Source organism: Trichosurus vulpecula, chromosome 9 (assembly GCF_011100635.1).
Source record: "Trichosurus vulpecula isolate mTriVul1 chromosome 9, mTriVul1.pri, whole genome shotgun sequence".
In the NCBI taxonomy this organism is placed as follows: Eukaryota; Metazoa; Chordata; class Mammalia; order Diprotodontia; family Phalangeridae; genus Trichosurus; species Trichosurus vulpecula.
In genome coordinates, this window is record NC_050581.1 from 72,834,335 (window position 1) to 72,854,993 (window position 20,659).

At 42.5% G+C, this 20,659-nt stretch overlaps 1 protein-coding gene across 1 annotated transcript; it reads left to right on the forward strand.

The window, feature by feature from the left end:
- Positions 1-806: 806 nt before the first annotated feature.
- Positions 807-8,723, forward strand: SOX8 (SRY-box transcription factor 8). Its single transcript, XM_036737398.1, has 3 exons — positions 807-1,904; positions 5,141-5,379; positions 6,375-8,723. The coding sequence occupies exons 1-3, from the start codon at positions 1,456-1,458 to the stop codon at positions 7,109-7,111; spliced, it is 1,425 nt and encodes a 474-aa protein (XP_036593293.1). The 5' UTR covers positions 807-1,455; the 3' UTR covers positions 7,112-8,723.
- Positions 8,724-20,659: the final 11,936 nt, after the last annotated feature.

Genomic DNA, 20,659 nt, shown 5'->3' on the forward strand with positions numbered 1-20,659 from the left:
TCTGGCTTTAAGGACAAGGGTGTCGTGAATTTTAAGAAAACTGACCACGTCTTTATCCTGGGCGGATAGCTAACACTCACTCTTCTTTTCGCTGCTAACAACCCGGGCTGCAAAAAAAATTCACCGTGTTAGCCCCGCAAAAGGTCTGAAACTTCAGATTCACTAGTCTTAACCGCAGTCAGGATCTCGTGGAAGCTCTACCAGTTCTGGTTTGGCGGCTTTTAACTAAACACAGGACAATCCGCATCCTAAATGGCTTTGAACCTCTCTCTGGGCCTCAGTTTCCTCAGATGGCCTCTAAAGTCCATTCCAGCTCTAAGTCTACGATCCCATGGTCTTTGTAAGAGATTGTAAGAGCGGTAAGAGAGCTGTGCAGGTGATCCTATAAAAACTCTACTCATTTTGACTCCTCCAAATCTTCCCACTGACGTCTCCCTTATTTCCCCCCACCTCAAGAAAAAGAACATTGCATCCGGTATGCATTTTAAAAAAAAAAGTAAAAACTTGGTACCTTCTAGGCTTAAGTAGTTTCTGTTAAAAAAAATTACTTTGGAACGTGCGGATGCGTACACACGTATACACACACACACACACACACACACACACACACACACATCTCACGTGGTTAAAACAAGAAAGCAGGGGCGGGGGTGTCTGTGAGTGAACTGGGAAAGGGACCGCTCTTTCTTTAAGAGTTGGGTAGGTGGGTAAAGCCAGGCTGCTTATGCAAATGATCCCATCGCCCTGAGGGCCAATTGGGAGACGGACAGGGGGCGTGGTTCCCCGCCCGCTGCTTAAAGAAACTTGTTGCAGGGTCCGCAAAGTGGGGATTGCGCTTTGAAACAGTATCGGTGTCGGCTGTGCCTGCTGCTGGGAAGCTCGGGGGTACTGGTGACCGAGGCAGCAGCAGCGGCGGCGGCGGCGGCGGCGGCGGCGGCGGCGGAGGTAGCAGCCCTAGCTCCGCAACACGAGAGGACAAGGGGGTGGGGCGGTGGTGGTCCTCCGCGCAGCCAGTGGAGACAGTCGAGGCAGCCACAGCTGCAGGGCACATCTGCCACCCATCTGGGGGGGCGGACCCGTAGGCTAAGGAGCTGCGGGTGGCGCGAGTTCTTCTGGCTCCAGAAGCGCAGGGAGCAGATCCCAGATCCCAGAGCTGGGGAAGAGAGCTCTGCCCGGCGCGCCCCAGTGGGGTCCGCGGCTCCTGCCTCATTGAGCTAGGAGGAGAAAAGAGAACGAGCAGCGAGACATAGCCCGACCCTCCCGGACACAAGGTCTTTGCAGACCCAGACTCTGCTCCTGCCGCTCAGAGTCAGCTCAAATGCGCCCGCCGAAGTGATTTTTTTTTACCCCTTTAGTCTTAAAAGTTCTACGCTTAAGTTGCAGGATTTGTTTGTTTTACTTTGCCTTTTCTTTTCGCTCATCTGCCCGCGCCGTTCTCTTCTTACCGCGTCCCAAATGCTCAACATGACCGAAGAACACGAGAAGACCCTGGAGCCGCCGTGCAGCCCTTCGGGTACTACCAGCTCCATGTCGCACGTGGAGGACTCGGACTCGGACACACCGCTGTCTCCGGCCGGCTCTGAGGGCCTGGGCTGCTCATCTGGGACTGGTCCCCGGCAGGCTGGCGGGGGCGCAGCTCTGGGCTCCAAGGTGGACCCGGGCGAAGTGGACGATCGTTTCCCCGCGTGCATCCGCGATGCCGTCTCACAGGTGCTCAAGGGCTACGACTGGAGTCTGGTGCCCATGCCCGTGCGAGGTAACGGCTCACTCAAGGCTAAGCCTCACGTAAAGCGGCCCATGAACGCCTTCATGGTGTGGGCACAGGCTGCTCGCAGGAAGCTGGCTGACCAGTACCCGCATCTGCACAACGCCGAGCTCAGCAAGACCCTGGGAAAACTGTGGCGGTGAGTGACCTCGAGGAAACTGGGGAGGGAATCGGAGGGCCACAGACTCGAACCCTCCTCAACCCAGAGAAGGGAGGAGAGGCAAGCTTGAGGAGACAGAGGGACACTCCTGACAAAACAGGCCGCCCAGAGTAGAAACGTAATTAGAAATTCAATTTAACAAATACTTGGTGGAGTTAATTGTTCTGCAAAGTCCTCGGTACTGGACTGAGGGAGATGAAAAGATAAGTAGTAACTGATTCTTACTCGTCCAGAGATTAGAATCACGGAGCGCCTTTTGTGATCAACTTTAGAGCTAGAATGGATCTTAGAGATCTTCCCTAGACCGACTCCTCCGTTTTACAAATGGAGAGAATTCGGCCCAAAGAAGTGACCTGCCCAAGGTCACACATCTAGTATAACAGCCTTGGGGACATTTTGATGGTAGAAGTCTCGAAACCCTTTCTCCTTGCCAGTTTTATGTAGTTACTGACAAGGCTTAAAAAGGGCAATGTGAATACCCCCTCCCTCGGAGTGATCTGAAAAGTTCGTTCTTTTTCTCCTCCAGCTTATCCAAAATGTTACTAGAACCCAAGAAAGATAAGTAGATGATAGATCTGGGAGCCCAAAGGCAAACCAACTTGACTTTGTGGCGCTCTTGTCCGCAAAGCTTTCAGGGTGCCCCAGAGCTAAGAGAGGCTGAAAGGACAGTGACCCTTCTACATACACACATTGGCCCTCACCGCCCCAACCAGTGCTAGAATGAGTAGTTGTTGGGCTTGCATAATTAAGGGGGCTTTGGGGAGGGGATATTAGGGTGTGTGCTCTCTCTGCGTAAGTGAAAGCATCTTTCTTTTAAGTGGTCCAGAAGGGACAGAAACAAAACCCTTTATGTCTATCCTCTGGTTCTGAGGAGCTGAGTCTTCAGAACCAAAACTTCATGGGGAAAGAGGGGACAGTGAGAAGGGTGATTTTAAAGGGCCCTCCTCAAGCCTGGGTTAAGCAAGTACAATTCAAAAGATCCAGAAGAGCAAAGGGATGCAGATAGTGCCATAGAGTCACCTCTTGATAGGTATAAGCTGTTTGGATAGGACCACCCCACCCTAGTGAACTCTGCCTGGGTGAGGATTTGGCTCTAGTGGCTCTATTAACCTAGAGTTTGAACAGAAGGGATACTGTGGTTGAAATCCAAAGAGGAGGAGGAGGGTGGGGGTGGGGGGGGGTGAGGGAACCATTCCAAGAACCAGAGTTCCCTGCTCCCCTGGACAATTTATAGGGTTGGTCTGAGTGGAAAAATACCCTCTGGCAAGACCTGAAGTAGTTCTATGTTCTTTGGGGGTCTGAGTATATTTTGACAACATCTCCAGGTATCCAAACACCCTGCTCCCTAGAGAAGCCTCAAGGGCTAAATCTGGTAACTCTCTGAATACATATTCAGGGCTGATACAGCACAAAAACCTCTTCAGAGAATTTGAAGCTAAATTTGGGGGACTGATTTATTACATTTCCCACCAAGCCACCAAACAGACTGGCTTTGTTTCATCTGATCTCCAGGGTACTCAGCACAGTACCAATTAAATTATATTAAATTAAACTCAACATTTATTAATGGTGTGCTTATGTACAAATCACTGGGCTAGGTGCTAGAGAAACAAAGACAGAGGTGAGGCATTGGGGATATACTCAGACACCCCAAGTAAATATCACTTCTTGACTATCCCACAGCCTGATTGAGTAGTGTCCATCTCCAGTTCTCCAAGACAGATTTGGAACTGCTGGAGCAGTTTGGTCTTAAAAAGAAAGTTTTTGCTCTCTTTTGGGAAGTTTTCTGGAGTTTCTGTGTGACCAACCGAAATCTGTCTTTTATCAGCCCAGTCCAGATTGTGGACCTAGTCTTTCTAGCTTGATTTGTATTTTACGAATTAGTTCTCACCAATGTCTCAAGTCTTTTTTCCCCATCTCTCACAACATTTCCTCACACCAGTAGAAATGAATGAACCAAGGTGGAAGAGGAGTGGATATTTTGGGAAGGAGGCCTTGTTATATAGAATTACTGGCCTTCCATTTAATTCATAAGAATGAGGCTGAATTGCTTTCTTTCTCCTCTCTGAATACAAGCTTAAAGATCATTGCCACTTCTGATTATTCTTTCCTCTTGTCTTTGAGCCTTTATACTTGGCCTATATATTTAGATTTTAAAAATAATAGTCAAGAGTTTGGGTTTGCAGAAATATTCTGGAAGCATTTCCATGTCGCAGGAGAAGGGTTTTTAAAAACAGAGCAGTTGTAAAGGGCATCATGCAATGTGTTTGGGGAAAGTTGTTAATGATTACGATCCATCTTTCTGTAGGGTCTGGACAGCTTTGAATGTGTTGTATGCACAATGTATGTTGGTATTCAGGATATACCCCATTTTATTCCTTTGACAGCCACCCTCTGGGCCCCAGCATCCCCAGCCTTCAAAAGAGGCAGTTGGTCTATTACTCCTAATATTCTTTCCCAGCTCCAAAGTTTCTATACACTTCAACAGGCTTCACATTTGTAAGTTGAGGATAAGTTTCTAGAAAGTATTGAGTTGCCTGATTTACTCTTGTGATATTTCTAATTGATGGCTGATCATGTTCACCTTCATATTTTTAATCCTAATTTATAATCAAAGAACAGCCAGCCCTGCCAGTTCCATCAGTTCTAGTGCATCAGTTCCCAGGAAGTAATACTTTTTGTCTCACAGCTGAATGCCTTGACCCCAGATCCCCAAAGTAAAGACATTCTCCTCTGATCACCATTGGTTTTAGTGGGGCTGTTTATAAAACATATAAGCAGGAAAAGTAAAATGGAACGTTTGGGTGATTATTTCAGTGCTTATTTCTTGGAAAGTAAATCAACAAAAACACAAATTAGACTGAAATGTGAAACTTCAGTAGGCTCTCCCAGTTCTCATTTTTACCATGTAGTAAATGTTTGAACTTACAGCCAGTGGAGAAGAGTGCTGTATAAAGACATCGATACTTGAAAATCCCAAGATTTAGAGGACCTTTGTAAGACAGTACACACAGGGAAGACATTTATTTAGATTTATTTATTTTAGCAGACCCATTCTGACAATGATTTTCATAAAGTTAAAAGTTCATGAAGTTAAAAGGAAAAGTATGCAAATACTATTATTTGGGAAACACATGCATATACTTCTCTGTCTGTATTGCCAAACCCTTATTATCTTTCTCATTTAACTTGAATTTTTGTTTTTATTTTTACAGCTTATTGAGTGAAAATGAGAAACGCCCTTTTGTAGAGGAAGCTGAAAGGCTAAGGGTCCAGCATAAGAAGGATCACCCGGATTACAAGTACCAACCTCGGAGAAGGAAAAGCGTAAAAACTGGCCAGAGTGACTCAGATTCAGGAGCTGAGCTCGGCCACCATCCAGGGAATCCCATGTATAAGGCTGACTCTGGCCTGGGAGGCCTGGGAGATTCCCACCATCATAATGATCATACAGGTAGGAGACCAGGAAACTCACCCAGAGTTGCTCAGCCCTGAAGAAATTTGAGCCAGGATGTATATCCTCCGGCAGAGGCCCTTTGTAAACTGGAAAGGGAGGGAAGGGAAATTCCAATACAATCTAATATAATAAATAGCGATGCTAAGCCTCAGTAATTTACTACCAGCATAAAGAATCTAGGATGGGAAACAGAATAGGACTAATCAAGGCTCCTGATTGAGGTTAATTCTTAAATTGTACCTTTTAAGGTGGACTGAAAGTTAGTCCGAATGGCCTTCATAATGGGTCCAATCACAACCATTCCTGATGCTAAAGTAGAGCTCAGAATTGGCAACCTTTAAGTGTTGACAGATTCCAATAGAATTGCTAACATCCTGTAACTTCAGACGTGTTTGTTCTTTCTAGTTTAAATCCTGTCTGAAGGATTTTATTCTTCTCTTTATATTTGTATTGTTGGGATATGGAGAAAATACATTCTCTCTCTCTCTCTCTCTCTCTCTCTCTCTCTCTCTCAGAAATTTCCAAATGAACACATGCAGCAAATATTTACTGAGCCCATACTATGTACAAAAAGCACATGAGAAAAGTGGTAATTGTTTTTGTTTAAATAAAAAATCTAGACCATTTCTCTTGATTAAAAAGAATAGGATTTACCCCAATTAGGAATTAAGTTGATAGTTTATCCCTAGGATTTCTGTGAACTCTAAAGAAAAGAATTTCAACTTAATATTTGCTAATGTGAATTTTACAAGAATCAATTATAAATTTAGAACCAGAAGAGACCAGAGGGACCATCTAAGTCCTTATTTTACATATAAGGAGAATGGGACCCAGAGAAGTTAAGAGATTTATAAGCAAATAGCATAATATAATTAATAAATTGCAGATTTAAACCTGTTTCCTCTCACTCCATATACAGCATTCTTTCCACTGCATTTTTTTTACATATTTGTTAAAACATTTTTTTTATGGGAAATATTTCTTTTTTTTAGGGCAGACACATGGACCACCTACTCCACCTACCACACCTAAAACTGACCTACATCATGGCAATAAGCAAGAGCTGAAACATGAAGGGCGCCGCCTAGTGGACAGTGGCCGCCAGAACATCGACTTTAGCAACGTGGACATCTCAGAGCTGAGCAGCGAGGTTATCAATAATATGGAAACCTTCGACGTCCATGAGTTTGACCAGTACCTGCCCCTCAATGGCCACTCTGCCATCCCTGCTGACCCTGGGCAGAACTCAACAGCAGGCTCATATGGTGCTTCATATTCCCATTCAGCACCTGGGAGTGGTGGACCCCAAGTATGGACTCACAAGAGCCCTTCCTCAGCTTCCTCCTCATCCCCCAATGAGCCGGGCCAGCAGAGGCCACACATTAAAACCGAGCAGCTGAGCCCCAGTCACTACAGCGACCAGTCCCACGGCTCCCCAACCCACTCTGACTACGGGTCCTACAGTGCCCAGGCCTGCGTGACCACGGCCTCTACAGCCACTGCTGCCAGCTCCTTCTCAAGCTCCCAGTGTGATTACACTGATCTTCAGAGCTCCAACTACTACAATCCCTACTCTGGCTACCCCTCTAGCATTTACCAGTACCCGTACTTCCATTCCTCCCGCCGGCCCTACGCCACCCCCATCCTCAATGGCTTATCCATTCCCCCAGCTCATAGCCCCACCAGTAACTGGGACCAGCCTGTCTATACAACTCTGACAAGGCCTTAGAGGAAATGCCATCAGGATGGAAAGAGGGAACTTTACAGAGGAAAAGTTAAAAACAAAAACAAAGAAATCCCAAACAAAAAAGGAAAAAGAAATCTTTGAGGTCTTCTAAACTACATGCACTATTGAAGGACTGAGGTAGAGGAATTCCATGCCGGTTTTTGAAGTGCCTGCTGAAGTCTGCGGGGAACACTATTTTTTTTTTCCAACTGCATGCCCCTTTGCTTCTAAATCTCCAAGCATCTTTAAATGGACAGAGTTCTATTTTCTTGTTTTTTTTTTAGATGACTGATAATTCCTTTTAAATAAATGAAGGCCAACCATTTGACTCCTCTGTGAGGACTGACAGGAACATGTTAATTTTGGGTTGCATTGAGTGCAAAATACAAACAAATCAGAAGGAAGTGGTACAAGACTTTAAGGGTCTACTGCAATTGGAGGTACGGACCAACCTTGAGGACAAGAACTTACTGGGACCAATGAATAAATTTCCAGCGATTCCATTTTTTTTAAAACAGTCTTGTGGAAATCCCTAGGAGCAGCTCTGGGGACCAACCATCTCAGTGTCAGGGGTATTTGCTTTAGTCAGAGTTCTTCTAAACAAGGTTTGGCTGTAATTAACATTTTGGGGGGTGGGGCTTAAAAGTGTTTGATTTTTTGAAATCTGTTAAATATGTATTTATGTTCTGTATTATTTTGTCTTTAATTAATGAAGTAATTTGTGCAAAAAAAGTAGAATTAAAAAAAATTAAAGACTGGAGACTTAAATAGTGGCGATGGGACAATAAAAACGGTGTTATGAGTCTATTTTAACCACTGCAGCAGTAGTGTCAAAAGGAGTGGAGTGAAGTCTAGCTTGTGTAAAATTGACATCTGGATGGGAGTCAGCAAGGGGGCAGGAGTGGTATGGGAAGGAAGTTCACTCAGACAGCTGCAAAAATGGCTAATTCAATTTAGTAATATGGTGAGGGGACAGGTCAAGAAAAGGGTATTGCTTTTGGGGAGGGCCCTTTGTTTTAATTTGGTCATGATGCCACTCACTTTTCAAAGTGTTTAACGAGATTGGAAGGCAAAGGCATCTCTGAATTTTGTAGATGCAAGTCCAGTAGCATGTGGCTAGAAATGAGGAATTTAATGAGCAGTTCTCCCACGAGGGCTGGAGATACACTTTAATTTGGGCTTTTAGGGACCAGATGTCACCTGTCGAACTGTGAAACTAAAACCTTCTCCACTAAATTTTTGTAGGTACTTAGTTTTAGACTAATATTTCATTGATATGCTTCTATTTCTTCCATTGTATGCTGAGCATATAATAACCACCTACTTTATGGTAATGTGTGCCTTTAAAACTTTGTAAATCTAAATACATTTGAGAGGTTATCTTCTTTTTACTTTTTCTACTTTTCCTACCTTTTCTAAGATTATTTTTTTGCCTATTTCCTTCTGGGGGGAAAATGATCGCAAACTCATTTTTATGCAATCTATTTTTCTGTGTAAAGTTTGGAAAGACATTAGCTGTTACTTACCTGCTCTGTTTCACTAGTTTCTGACCAAGCAATGCTAACTTTTGTACAGATCAATTTGATAAAATTAAAAAAAATGCTTTTTATCTATCATGTGCTGTCTTTTTGTTGGTGGTAGTTTTTAAAGTCCTGCGCACTGGAAATGAGGATTGGGATTTAGGATAAGAAATCCTGTTTTAAAAGGGACTTTTGCCCTCATAAATGCCCTCAGAAAAGAATTATTCAGCATATGCCCTTTGCCAAAGGGCTCTACAAGCTTGTATTCTTTAACCCTTACGATACCACATAGAAGCAGGTGGGAGACAGACTGACAGACCTTATCTTCATCTTTCCGAAGAGGAAGTTGAATATTAGAGAGACTAAGGGACTTGCCCAAACTCCCAACAGCAAGCCAGGGGCCCAGCCAGGGCTAGGAATCATGAGATATTTTTTTTTTCCTGGTTCCAACAACTCTTAATGCCAAATTACATTCTCTCCAAATTGGGACCTTTTCTGGAATTAGGTATGAATTTGTCTTAGGGCAGTTCTGTTTTCTGAAGCTAATGAGGAATGCTGGAGGCCCCTTCCAGGGATCTTTCCTTTGGGATCTTTTGGGTAAATGGGACTGCCCAGACTCAAAAAGTGACCGACACTCAGAAGCCACATTGTTTTCCCCTCTAAATGCCAAATGCAACCTTTGCATGGTGTGAAAAAATCTCGACTAGGCTCCAGGCAGCTGTGCCATTTCTTAGGCTGAGGCTTAAATGGAAAGACTCCTAAGACCTTTTGGAGGAGTCTTTGTGAGTGTGTGGCTACCATTGCTGTTTTAAATAAAGTTTGCTCTGGCCCAAGTATGAGAGCTTGTGCATAGTGTTGCTGTGTAGCTTGGTGGAATATATGTTCATGATAACAATAAAAGCAAAGAAGCTGAATATGGCTAACCAACCAGACTGCAGATGACCCCCATCCCAAATGAAATTTGCTGTTTGGTGCACTGGCTTGTTGCCTGGGCCTCATGGAAAGTGGCTACCCCTAGGCCTCCTCCTCCAGTTCACATTTATAAAAAGTTCTGGCAATACGACATTATTATGTTCTAAGCCAAAGTTCCTCTCGTTGGGAGGAGACTTGGTCTTTCACCCCATTAAGCCTACATGTCTCACGTTACATTCAGGAAGTGTGTGGAGATGGCCTTTAAAAGCATCTTCCTTTTGGGCAATACAACCTGTATTTCACTCACCCACCAGGGAAGGAGGGCATGGAATTGGCTGTGTATGGTTAAAAAACAAAAAACGCACCCCCCCCACCTCCCAGCAGAACAAAAGTGAGGGACAATATCAAATCTGCAAGTATAATCAAGTACCTTTGTGTTGTTGGCATTCAGTTCTCTGGCCCTCCCTGTAAAGATCTCCTGGAATAGTGCATGCAGTGTCCGGCATTTCTGCTATTCAGGATGAATCCTTCTCTCCTCCACTTTGTATAACAAGCACATTACGATGGCCCAGGAGTCCTATTCCTGCCAAGAACAGTGTTTGGGAAGAGCTATGCCTGATTTAAGATGGTCCGTGAGGTTTGGGGTATGCCAAATCTCCCAAGTGGGTTTGTATGAGTGTCTTGGGATGGGGTTGGTAAAAGCTAGACACAACGTCCATTGGAAACCCCTTCTCTTTTCCTTTCCCCCACCACATGGAATCCGGATCAGCCCCAGCCTGGGCTGGGCCAGTCCCAAGTCCAGCAAAAGCCTGGGCCAGCCAACCCGATTCACAAAGCTTGTATATTGTAACCTCGAAACCAGGCAAACCCCAGGCATTGGGCTTGCTGACAAAGCCAATCCTCCTTTTGCTAATCCTCCTCCTTTTCAGCACTGGGATTTGGTTATGGGACTTGCCAGTTTCCCAAGGACTTGGACAAAACTTGCCAGTTTTGTTTGAAGTTGGCTAGTCCTCCTGAATGTTAACTCACAGGGGCTGCCTGAGCCCTCCTGATAGAGTCACAGGGTCCGCCTGACTCATTGGGCCTGAGGCCCCTTGGAATCTTTTCTTCATAGCTCTGCCACACAGGTTCCCCCTTCCTCCTCCTCCTCTATCTTTTCCTATTCCTCCTTTTCTTCCATCTTCTTTTTTTCCTCCTCCTCATTCTTATCCTCCCCCTTCTCCCTCCTCTACCTCTTCTTCCTCCTCCATTTCCTCTACCTTCTTTTTCTCTCCTCCTCCTTTTCCTCTTCCTTTTTTTCTCCCTCTCCTTCTCCTCCTCCCTCTCCTTCCTCCTCTCCCTCTACCTCCTCCACTTTTTCCATTCTCTCCCAAACCCAACAACTCAGGCTACTGTCATTCGAGCAGTTTTTCCAAGTTATAAGCTGGGTAAATTGTGAAATGAAAGGAAGAGAATCTTTCCATTCCAAGTATTTATTGAGCGTTCAATTACTATGAGCTGACAATGTCATTAGACAATGATCACATTATTTTGTGTGTGCTGGGGAGAAAGCAGATAGAGCAGGACACAACAAAGTCTTCCCCACTCACCTACATTCACTCTACTTCAGCGGTGACTTTTGTCTCCAGCTCTCCCAAGGCCTTTGTCACATTTGGATTCAAGAATTCTTCCCACTGGGTGAGGTTCCTGTTGACTTCCCTTTCTCTGCTTCTAAACATCCCCCAAGGCTAAGTCAACAGACATCCTTGTTAAACTTTCCCAGAAGACTCAGGTGTGGGTCTTGTAGCCTGCTTCTACCTTTTTTTGACAAACTTCTCATGTTTTATCATGGTGGTAAATTCAGATTATTTGTCATAAGGGGACCTACTAGCATCTGAGGAGGGACTGAATGGAAACAATTGCCTCTAAACTTAGCAGTTCTGGATTGAATGACCTCCTTGGGACAATATGTCCCTATGATGCTATACCATTGGGTTGTGTTAAGAATTCCAACTACTGATATCTCCCCTCTTCATTGATGACAAAATCATAGCTCTAGAACTAGAAGGGACCTGAGAGATAATCTAGTCCAACCACATCATTTTATAGATGAGAAAACTGAGACCCAGGGAGGTTAAGTGATTTGACCAAAGTTTCATGGTGATTTCAGAGGCTGGATTTGAACCCAGGTCCTTTGACTCCAAAGTCTAGGCTCTTTCCACAGCACATGTATGAACACTGGCTTTCTATTTTCATCATGTTCCAACTGGTTAACTTTTAACTCTCGTGGATCATGATAACTTTGCTTTCTGGGGGAAATTACCCAGCCCCACTTGGATTGTCTTCTTCCTAAGGAATGGAAAACTTTGTATGTATAAGGAGAATTTAAAAAAAAATAGTAATGCTACCCTCTCCAAGGTGAAGTTTTGTTGTCCAGCCTGGAGACAGGGAGACGGGAACAGTAACTTCAGCAAGCATTTATGAAATACTTGCTGCGTGCAGAGCACTCTTCTGTACACTGGTGGGGAAAGGGCAGGGCGGGGTGGCATGGGGTGGGGGAGATACACAGAGATAAATCAGAGAATATTCCTGCTCTTCTGAAGCTTGCAGTCTAGAAGGAAGATATAAAACATATACTAATAACTACAGCATAAAGATAAAGATAGGAAATATACAAATACATAAAGATGATGTAAAACATATGAAGATATAAAACATATACAAATAACCATTGTGTAAAGGAATACATAAAAGTATGGAAGAGAAGCAGAAACAAAATGGTTTATCAAAGTCTGAAAGGAGGAAGAGGGTCATTACCAACTGGGAGGAATCATGGGAGTCTGTGGAGAAGGAAGCATTTAAGTTACACTTTTATGGATAGGTAAGAAATAATCTTTACCATAACCTCTCCAGATCCCATGATATTTCATTTACACAAAGGGTATGTCCAGACATGACACTTTTGGGGAGACTAAGAAGAGAGACCAGAGAACTTCTCTTTTTCTCTGGCCTTTCTGCCCAGCCTTCAGTTTAAAAATAATTTGTGAATCCTGGGTCACTTTGGGGGAGGCTAGACCAAATTAATGATGATTCTCAATGATTTCTAATGCCATTTTAATAGCTTCACATACAATAATTGAAATTAACAGCTTGTAAAGTACTTTGATGTGAAGGTTCTTCAGGGCCTGCTTTATTGAATAAAAAATACTCATTTGTAATTACAACTTTCATTTTTATAGCAATAGTTAATGGGCTAAAGTCTGAAAAAGAAACCCCACAATTGTTCTCTTAAGGAAATAAAACATTAATTTTTTTTGTAAACCCTTTCTTCAGCATAAACAATAGCAAATTTCTGCTTAGGGCCATAAGTTTGATATCGGAACGTAGGATCATAGTATATAGGGTGTCCCAAAAGTTTGCCATTTTCTGTTATTAAAAGCTTAGAACTGCTCTTAGACTTCTGGGACACCTTGTGTAAAGAGCTAGAAGGGACATTAGGAATTATATAGTATAGTAATTATTAACCTTTTTTGTCTTCTGGACTCCTTGAGCAGTCTAGTGAAGTTTATAGGACTCTTCTTAGGTTAATGTTGTTAAATGCATAAAATAAAATACACAGGATTATAAAAGACACTAAGCATATTGAAATATTAACTAAAATATTTTTTTAAAAAATTCATGGATTCCACTAGGTTAAGAACCAACATCCTCAGCCTAATACCCTCATTTTACAAATGGGGAAACTGAGGGCTGGGGAGGGAAAGTGATCCCTTCAGCCAGGCCAAACCTCAAGCTATCCCCTATGGAAGAAAATCAATCCATCTTCTAAAGCAATCTAGAGAATCAGTTTCCTCGGCCCCCCTAGTAATTCATTCAAATGTTTTGCAGTGCCAGGAAGTACTTATCTAACCTAGATCTCTCCTGCTGTAGTTTGTGCCCATTTGTCCAAAGTCACAAGTGATTCAGGTACTCAGTGCACTTTTAACTACTTGTGGCTGACAAGGGAGACTTCCTCCATCCAGTGGAAAAAGTTCCTCATTTCTGTTTTCTACCAGGACAATATGTTTGCTACTTATCTCAGCTGAATAGAATGCCTATTAAAAAAGAAAGAGGAAATGGCTTTTATGGTCCATCCCCAAATTTCTGATAGATGTGAAAAAGTCCCTTCTACTCCTAATACATGATAATTTTTCCTGGAATGTTATCAACTTTCATGAGTAGATTTTACTGTTTGGAATTAAGTTTATGGCCAGGAAAGGGGAGTTTCAGATCCAAAATGTCTGCCATCCATGAGGCGAGGAAGGGAAAAGAAAAAGAGAACATTTCATTCAAAGCAACTACTCTGGGAAGGGTAATCCTTCCCATTTATAACCCTAACTCTTCCTTCCCTACCCAAAAATTGTGAAAATTCTCTGAAGTCTCTGAAATCCTCAGCTATAGTTTGACCTCAGAATTGTAGAATGTCAAATTTGAAAGGTACCTTAAAAACCATCTATCTTTCCTCATAATTTTATGGAGGGGAAACTGAGTCCTAAGAGGGAAACAAGTGATACTAATAATTCTGGACAGGCTGTCTCTGGAGCTGAAGACCTCTCATTCCTGAATTCAACAGGGCAGCTAAAAAGGAATACTATTCCTTCAACCCCATTTCTGTGTCTTAATATACTATTGACCCTCCCATTGATCCCGCTCAAATTCCCTCTCCTCTGTGAAACCTTTCTTGATTCCCCCAGCTGGAAATTATCTCTTCATTATTTCTCATTATTTAATCTGTCTGCTTTACACCTGTTAAATTTCTTTAAGAAATGGTGAGAATCAGAGTCAATGTCCTTACCTTTGTCTCTTTTCCATTTTTTAAGAGTCAAAAATTCATTTAAAGGGGCAGCTAGGTGACCCAGTGAGTACAGCACCAGCCCTGGAGTCAGGAGAATCTGAGTTCAAATCCAGCCTCAGACACTTGACACATTTAGTAGCTGTGTGACCTTGGGCAAGTCACTTAACCCCAATTGCCCTGCCTTCCCCCCTCCAAAAAAAAAGTTTATTTAAATAGGTTGGGTTGAAACCATCGTAATTTGTAAGTGCGTTATTTTTTTCATCCCTATTCTGGGATTGATTTTGCATTTTCTCTAAATTTGTTGGGGGCCTGGTTGCTTATAGGAATGGGCTAGCTCAGGAGTTGGTAGGTATTTAAGTATTTTCTCCTCTGAGATGTGAATGAAAAAGAAGAGAATCTGACTTACATATTTCCAAAGCTGTAAGGTATTTGAAAGGATAGTAGACTTAAAAACCTCCCAAACTTTTATCGTGCAATGCCCCCCCAAATGATCAAAATTTGTTACATTACATTGTTCTACTGGTAGACATTTATTTTATCCTTAATAATATAATAACTACTTTATAGAACATAAAACAACCCCTTTTCTTGAAGTACTTTCTTGAGATTCTTGAGCCTGTGAGTCCTTTATTTTCTCTTTATTTTTTGGAGGGGGGAAGGCAGGGCAATTGGAGTTAAGTGACTTGCCCGAGGTCACACAGCTAGTAAGTGTGTCAAGTGTCTGAGGCTGGATTTGAACTCAGGTCCTCCTGACTCCAGGGCCGGTGCTGTACTCACTGCACCCCTTAGCTGTCCTGTCCTTTCTTATTATATGGCATTGTACGACTACTTGTAACTACTTACAACTTGGAGGAAAATAATGGAAATCATATTGAATTCAATCCATTATTACTGATGAAGATCATTCAGTCAGTCAATAAACTTTTTTTTTCCCCAGAGCACTGTCTTAGGCACCTGGGGAGATGAAAAGATTAAATAGGTCATGGTTGCTGCCTTTTGGGAACTTAACTTCTAGTGTGACACATGTATAGATATTATATAAAATGACATGTGGTGAGTGAATTAGAGAGGTCCCAACCAAGAACTGAAGTCCTACTGGGGTAAGATTATTACTTAGACTGGGGGGATGGTGGTGAAAATTAAGGGAAGATTTCTAAGAATAGGTGGCATTTGAGCTGGACAGCTGCTCTGGGTTGTCAACATAAAGGAAGCAGGATAGTAGAGTAGTGGGATCAGTAAGACAGCAACTGTTACCAACATTTCTAATGAGGCAGCTAGGTGTCATGGTGGATAGAGTGCTGGACTTGGAATCAGGAAGACCTGAGTTCAAATCCTGCCTGGGATACTCTATAGCTGGGTGACTCTGGGCAAGTCACTTAACCTCTTTTGGTCTCAGTTTCCTCATCTACTAAATGGAGATGATAACAATTGTGCCTATGTCACAGGTTTGTCGTGAGGATCAAATTAACATATATAAAATACTTTGCAAACCTTAGAGTCCTATATAAATGTTAGCTATCATTAATGAAAACATCAGCCTCTCTTCTACTAGGAGGCTATCTAGAGATAATGGGTTATGGCAGAGAGAGAGCTCAGCCCTACCCTGTTAGACTGTGGACTGAATACCTTCTGAACTCTGCCTTGACCCTCAGATACATAGCTCTTAGAGATGCCTTAGAGGCAACTGGATAGTGCAGTGGAGAAAGTTCGAGGCTTGAAGTTAGGAAGATGGGAATTCAAATTCAGCTTCAGATACTTATTAGCTGTATGACTCTGGGCAAGTCACTTAACCTCTTTGCCTCAGTTTCTTCAACTGTAAAATAGGGATGATAATAGCACCTACCTCCTACGGTTGTTGTGAGCATAAGATGAGATAAAATTTGTGAAGTGCTTAGCATTGTGCTTGGCATGTAATAGACCCTTAATAAAGGATTGTTTCTTTCCCTTGTTTCCTTCTTTCCATGTCAGAGGTCACGGGACCTTGGCAATCATTAGGCACGCGGCCATGACAAACTCATTCTAAATGAAATTCCTTTGGAAATAGCTATCCCTCTTCTCTGGCATCAGGATAATTATTTCTTTTTAAATATTCATTCATATCTTTAATATTTTTATTAATAGTTATATCTTTAGTGCAATAACTCTTTAAGAGTTCATTCATTCAACACATTTATTGAGCACATCCTATGTGCAAAGATTTTTTCTTGGCTCTGCTGTGGGAGGGTAAGGAGGGAAGAAGTAGGACATAAAGAATAATTCATGGTTCCTGAACTGGTCCAGACTGGTCTAGTTGCTCAGGCTTAGGATTGAAACGAAAAGAGAAACGTGTAGACCACTGAACTTTTTTCTAAAAGGAAGTTTTCTTAACAGTCCTACAGAAAGAATATTTAGCTAGTCTACAACACTATTTCAGGTAGATGAAACTTCCCTTTTCTCTCTATATGAATGCATCTTGTCAGAAGGGATTGTGGACTTATAGGGCAATGGGACGTCCATCAAGTCTGAGAGATCCTGACTCCCTGTGAGTTAGACTTTCTTTACCTTAGGTCAGGGCTGTCCAAAATGTGGCCAGCAGGCCCGCAATGTGATTTATTCAGCTCTCCTACAAGCATAGAAATTTACATAAATGCTTTAGCAAGTGAAGCCCAGTTATGGCAGAGCTCTCACTAAAATGGCAAGTCAAAATACATTGTCTATTGTTTCAAAAAAAACATAAGGTTGGACAGCCCTGCCTTAGGTGATCAAGAGCTGTCAAGGGCTCATTCACCAGTCCTTTGGACCAATCAAATATTGGATATGGCTTTCCTTTCTTTTAAGGAAAAGCTAGCCCATCCCACATGGCAGAGACCGTAGTATATGTTGCTCCCACCGCAGTCCCTGCCCACAAGAGGCTTACTACAGCTTTCCAAAGGGACTCACTTTTTCTTAGTGGGCACTTAGAGTGCCTGTTTCATCACTTTAACAATTATATTTTTTTCCATTTTTTACACTTAGTTTACTTAAGTGGTGGTTATTCTTACAACAACTCAGAGGGTAAACTTGACCTTATTGAATGGGTTCAACTTTACAGAGCAAGAAAATCCAGTGGTTCTATAATTGGAAGTGGTATAACTTTGTTTCATTGGGGCATCTGGGTCTCTCTTCACAGATCTACATTTTTTATCGAGTCTTAAAAAAGACTCTTTAAACAGCTGGAGCATAGTGTCCTTTGCTCAGGACAAGGAGTGGAAGAAACCTGTATTTGAGAAAGGCTTCTTGATTTCCAAAGGCACATAAAACTAAGAAGAGAGAAACAGGAAAAGTCTAGTGATTTTCCTTTGGTGAAATCTACTTGGCATTTTCATTTTGCATTTCATGACATGAAATACCCTGGGAAAAACAGCACAATCTGATTGCCTGGTGGATGTTCAGCAGTGTGATATGAATATTACCAACCCCTGTCACTGGTTGGCCCTGACAAGTATATTTTGAAGCTCAGTTTTACTTATACCTATGGAAAACAAAAGGAAAGTCTAAGAAAAATAAAATGAGATTGATTCTTAGTCCTCTATAAATACAAGCTATTATTATTATTTTATTTTATTTGAATACATTGTATATTCAGACCCTAAAATTCAGAGATATCCCCTTAATATTCACAGTTAATACTTGATCTCTATTAGGAGTCAGAAGATTCCAGTTTCTGCTTTGGTTTCACCACCATATTGCTTTGTGTCTTTGGGTAAGTACATAGGTGGACCATACACACTATTCTTGTACCTACCAGTGTGTTGTTGCTGTTTGCATCAAGTTGATAGCAGAGTGGAGAAGTCAAGGCAGCTGAACTGCAGGGGTGGAAAGATAAGGATCATTACTAGTTTTTCTTCCATGATGACAGTGTCTGCCTATCACTAGCCCAGTTAAGCTGGAAGAATTTAGGCTTTTATTGAGGGTGAACCCAAACAGGATTCTATGTCATTATAATGGCAGAGAGAACTTTGTAAGAAATGTTCAAGGATTTCCAGAGTATTCACAGGAGCAGCATAGTTGCCGTGGTCTGGTGTTCTGAACTTTTTTCCCCTCCTGTAAGTGTGTGTGTGTGTGTGTGATGTGATGTGATGTGTGTGACTGGTTTTCGCTCCTCTGGGAGAAGCACCAAGGAACACAAGTGATTTCTGTGTCACTTGGGTGGTCTATGTGAATCTGTCACTGTGTTAATGTGTTGCTTTAAAGTCCAGACACAGACCTTCCAAGTAGTGAATGATGCCCCAGCATCCTCTTTTCGGTGTTGAGCTGCATATCTGACTGTGCTGGCTGAACCCTTTCCCCTCCTCCTGAAAGGGCACCTACTATGCATATAAGAACATAATACGAATATTTGGGGCTGTGTGACTCCAATCTGATATTCCTTCAGAACTCTTCCATGACCAATATTTTGAGAAATTCTGCTTTAGTAGAATAATCTTATCCATTTTGCTGGCATGGCAGCCATCATGAATTTGGAAAGCATTCACCCATGCTGAAAGATACTACCTTGACTAATTGTAGGATAGGTGGGAAGTAAATTGAGGTGGGCAGAAGGAAGAATCATAGTATATTCTTACTCCACTCTGCCTCATTTCTCTTTATCATGGCCCTGATGACTTCCTTCTAATCTGGCAGAGATAGGGAATGGGCCAGGTATGGCATGTGATTTAGACACAGTCCTATAGGCTTTCTCTGCTGGTCTCCAGAAAAGGCATCATTTGGAATTTCCATGTCCAAGAAAATTTCGAAGAGCTGTACTTCCCTTCCTCCACCCTGACCTTTATCTCTGTGCAACACTATTTAGTTTTCTATATCATCTTCCTATTTGCCCAATACCACCAGTGGACTTTCCCAGCTTGCCATCATTTCCTCCTGGACCTATTTTTCCAGTGGGGTTGGAGTAGGAGAGAAAAACTTTAGAATTGAATGACATTGCTCTGTGCATCCTTCTGGCTTACTTCCAGGCCACTTTCCCCATTAGCCCTGCCCTAGTTATGCCCCAGGGCCCTGTGCCATAGTCAGTATGAAGTACCACTGTTGATTTCCTAAGGAAGACAGCAATTTGTGAGATTTTTTTGTAATGGTTTCAAAAAAGTTTGCTTTCATCAAGATTCTTCCTAATTGAACTATATCCAGGAAGATTTTTGTTTGTTTGTGTCTTAAAGAAAAGCAAGTGCACACTGTGAATATTCATAATGAGACTGGTTTGACTAAATCTCATACACAGGATTTCTCATATATATATTCTTTCCTGGGACAAGAGCTCTTGGATTTGGAGTCTGAGGACCTGGGTTTTTATCTCAGCTCTACCACTTACTAACTTTATCACTTTGGGCAAATCATTTTCTCCCTTTGGGCCTCAGTTTCCTCATCTGTAAATTGAAGGGATTGGACAAGATGGTCTTTGATGTCCCTTCTAACTCTGAATCCTAGGAATCTCTAATCTTTCATATTTCTGTTATCTGGAGAGGTAACTTTTGTGGCTTCTCTTGCTTATATGGGGTAAGGGGTGGAGAGAGGGAAGAGAGGGTGCTTGTTTGTGTCTGTGTGTTGTTTCTGGCCCTGACAGTGGTGAAATTCTGTACCAGGGAAGGGGTTAAATATTTTGAAAGGTCTTGTTTGAGGTAGAGTGAATTTTAACCACCGCACACATAACGAATGCAAAACAGGGTGAGCCGCTGGTGCGGAGCCAAGTGCACCAGAGAGGAGCTGCTGAATTTTAATGATTCATTATTGCCTGGAAAGGCCTTTGTCTCCCTTTATCCGGTGCACAATAAAAGAATTAATTGGACAGAAAATGGCAGGGCAAAGAACTGACAAGTCATTAAGGGGCTCTGAATGGCTGATTAGATGCACATTGGGGGTGGAATTTCAACTGCACTGTTTCCTCGAGGCCTGCAGAATAATAATGGAAGGGCACAGTTTATATTTTGTATGCACTACCAGAAAGTCCTTTATGCGGGCATTGTGACGCTATTTATTATGTTGTCGATTTAGCTATTGCAGTCATTGTGGTTGCTACAAGAATGCACGAAGTGGGATTTTTCACTTTCCAAAGGCAAAAGAATTGGGACTGGAAGCGGTCTGACAAATAGTTTTATTAATTTTTTTGTGTGTGGGGGGTTGAGAATGGTTAGTAAATATTTAGGCGCAGATGGGGAAACTTTTGTGTGTGCGTGTGTGTGTTTGTGTGTGTGTGTGTGTGTGTGTGTGTGTGCGTGCGCGCGCGCGCGCGTTTTTCACCAAATTCCAAGACAACTTTTATTTCCTCGTCCTCGTCCCCTCTCCATCCCCACCCCC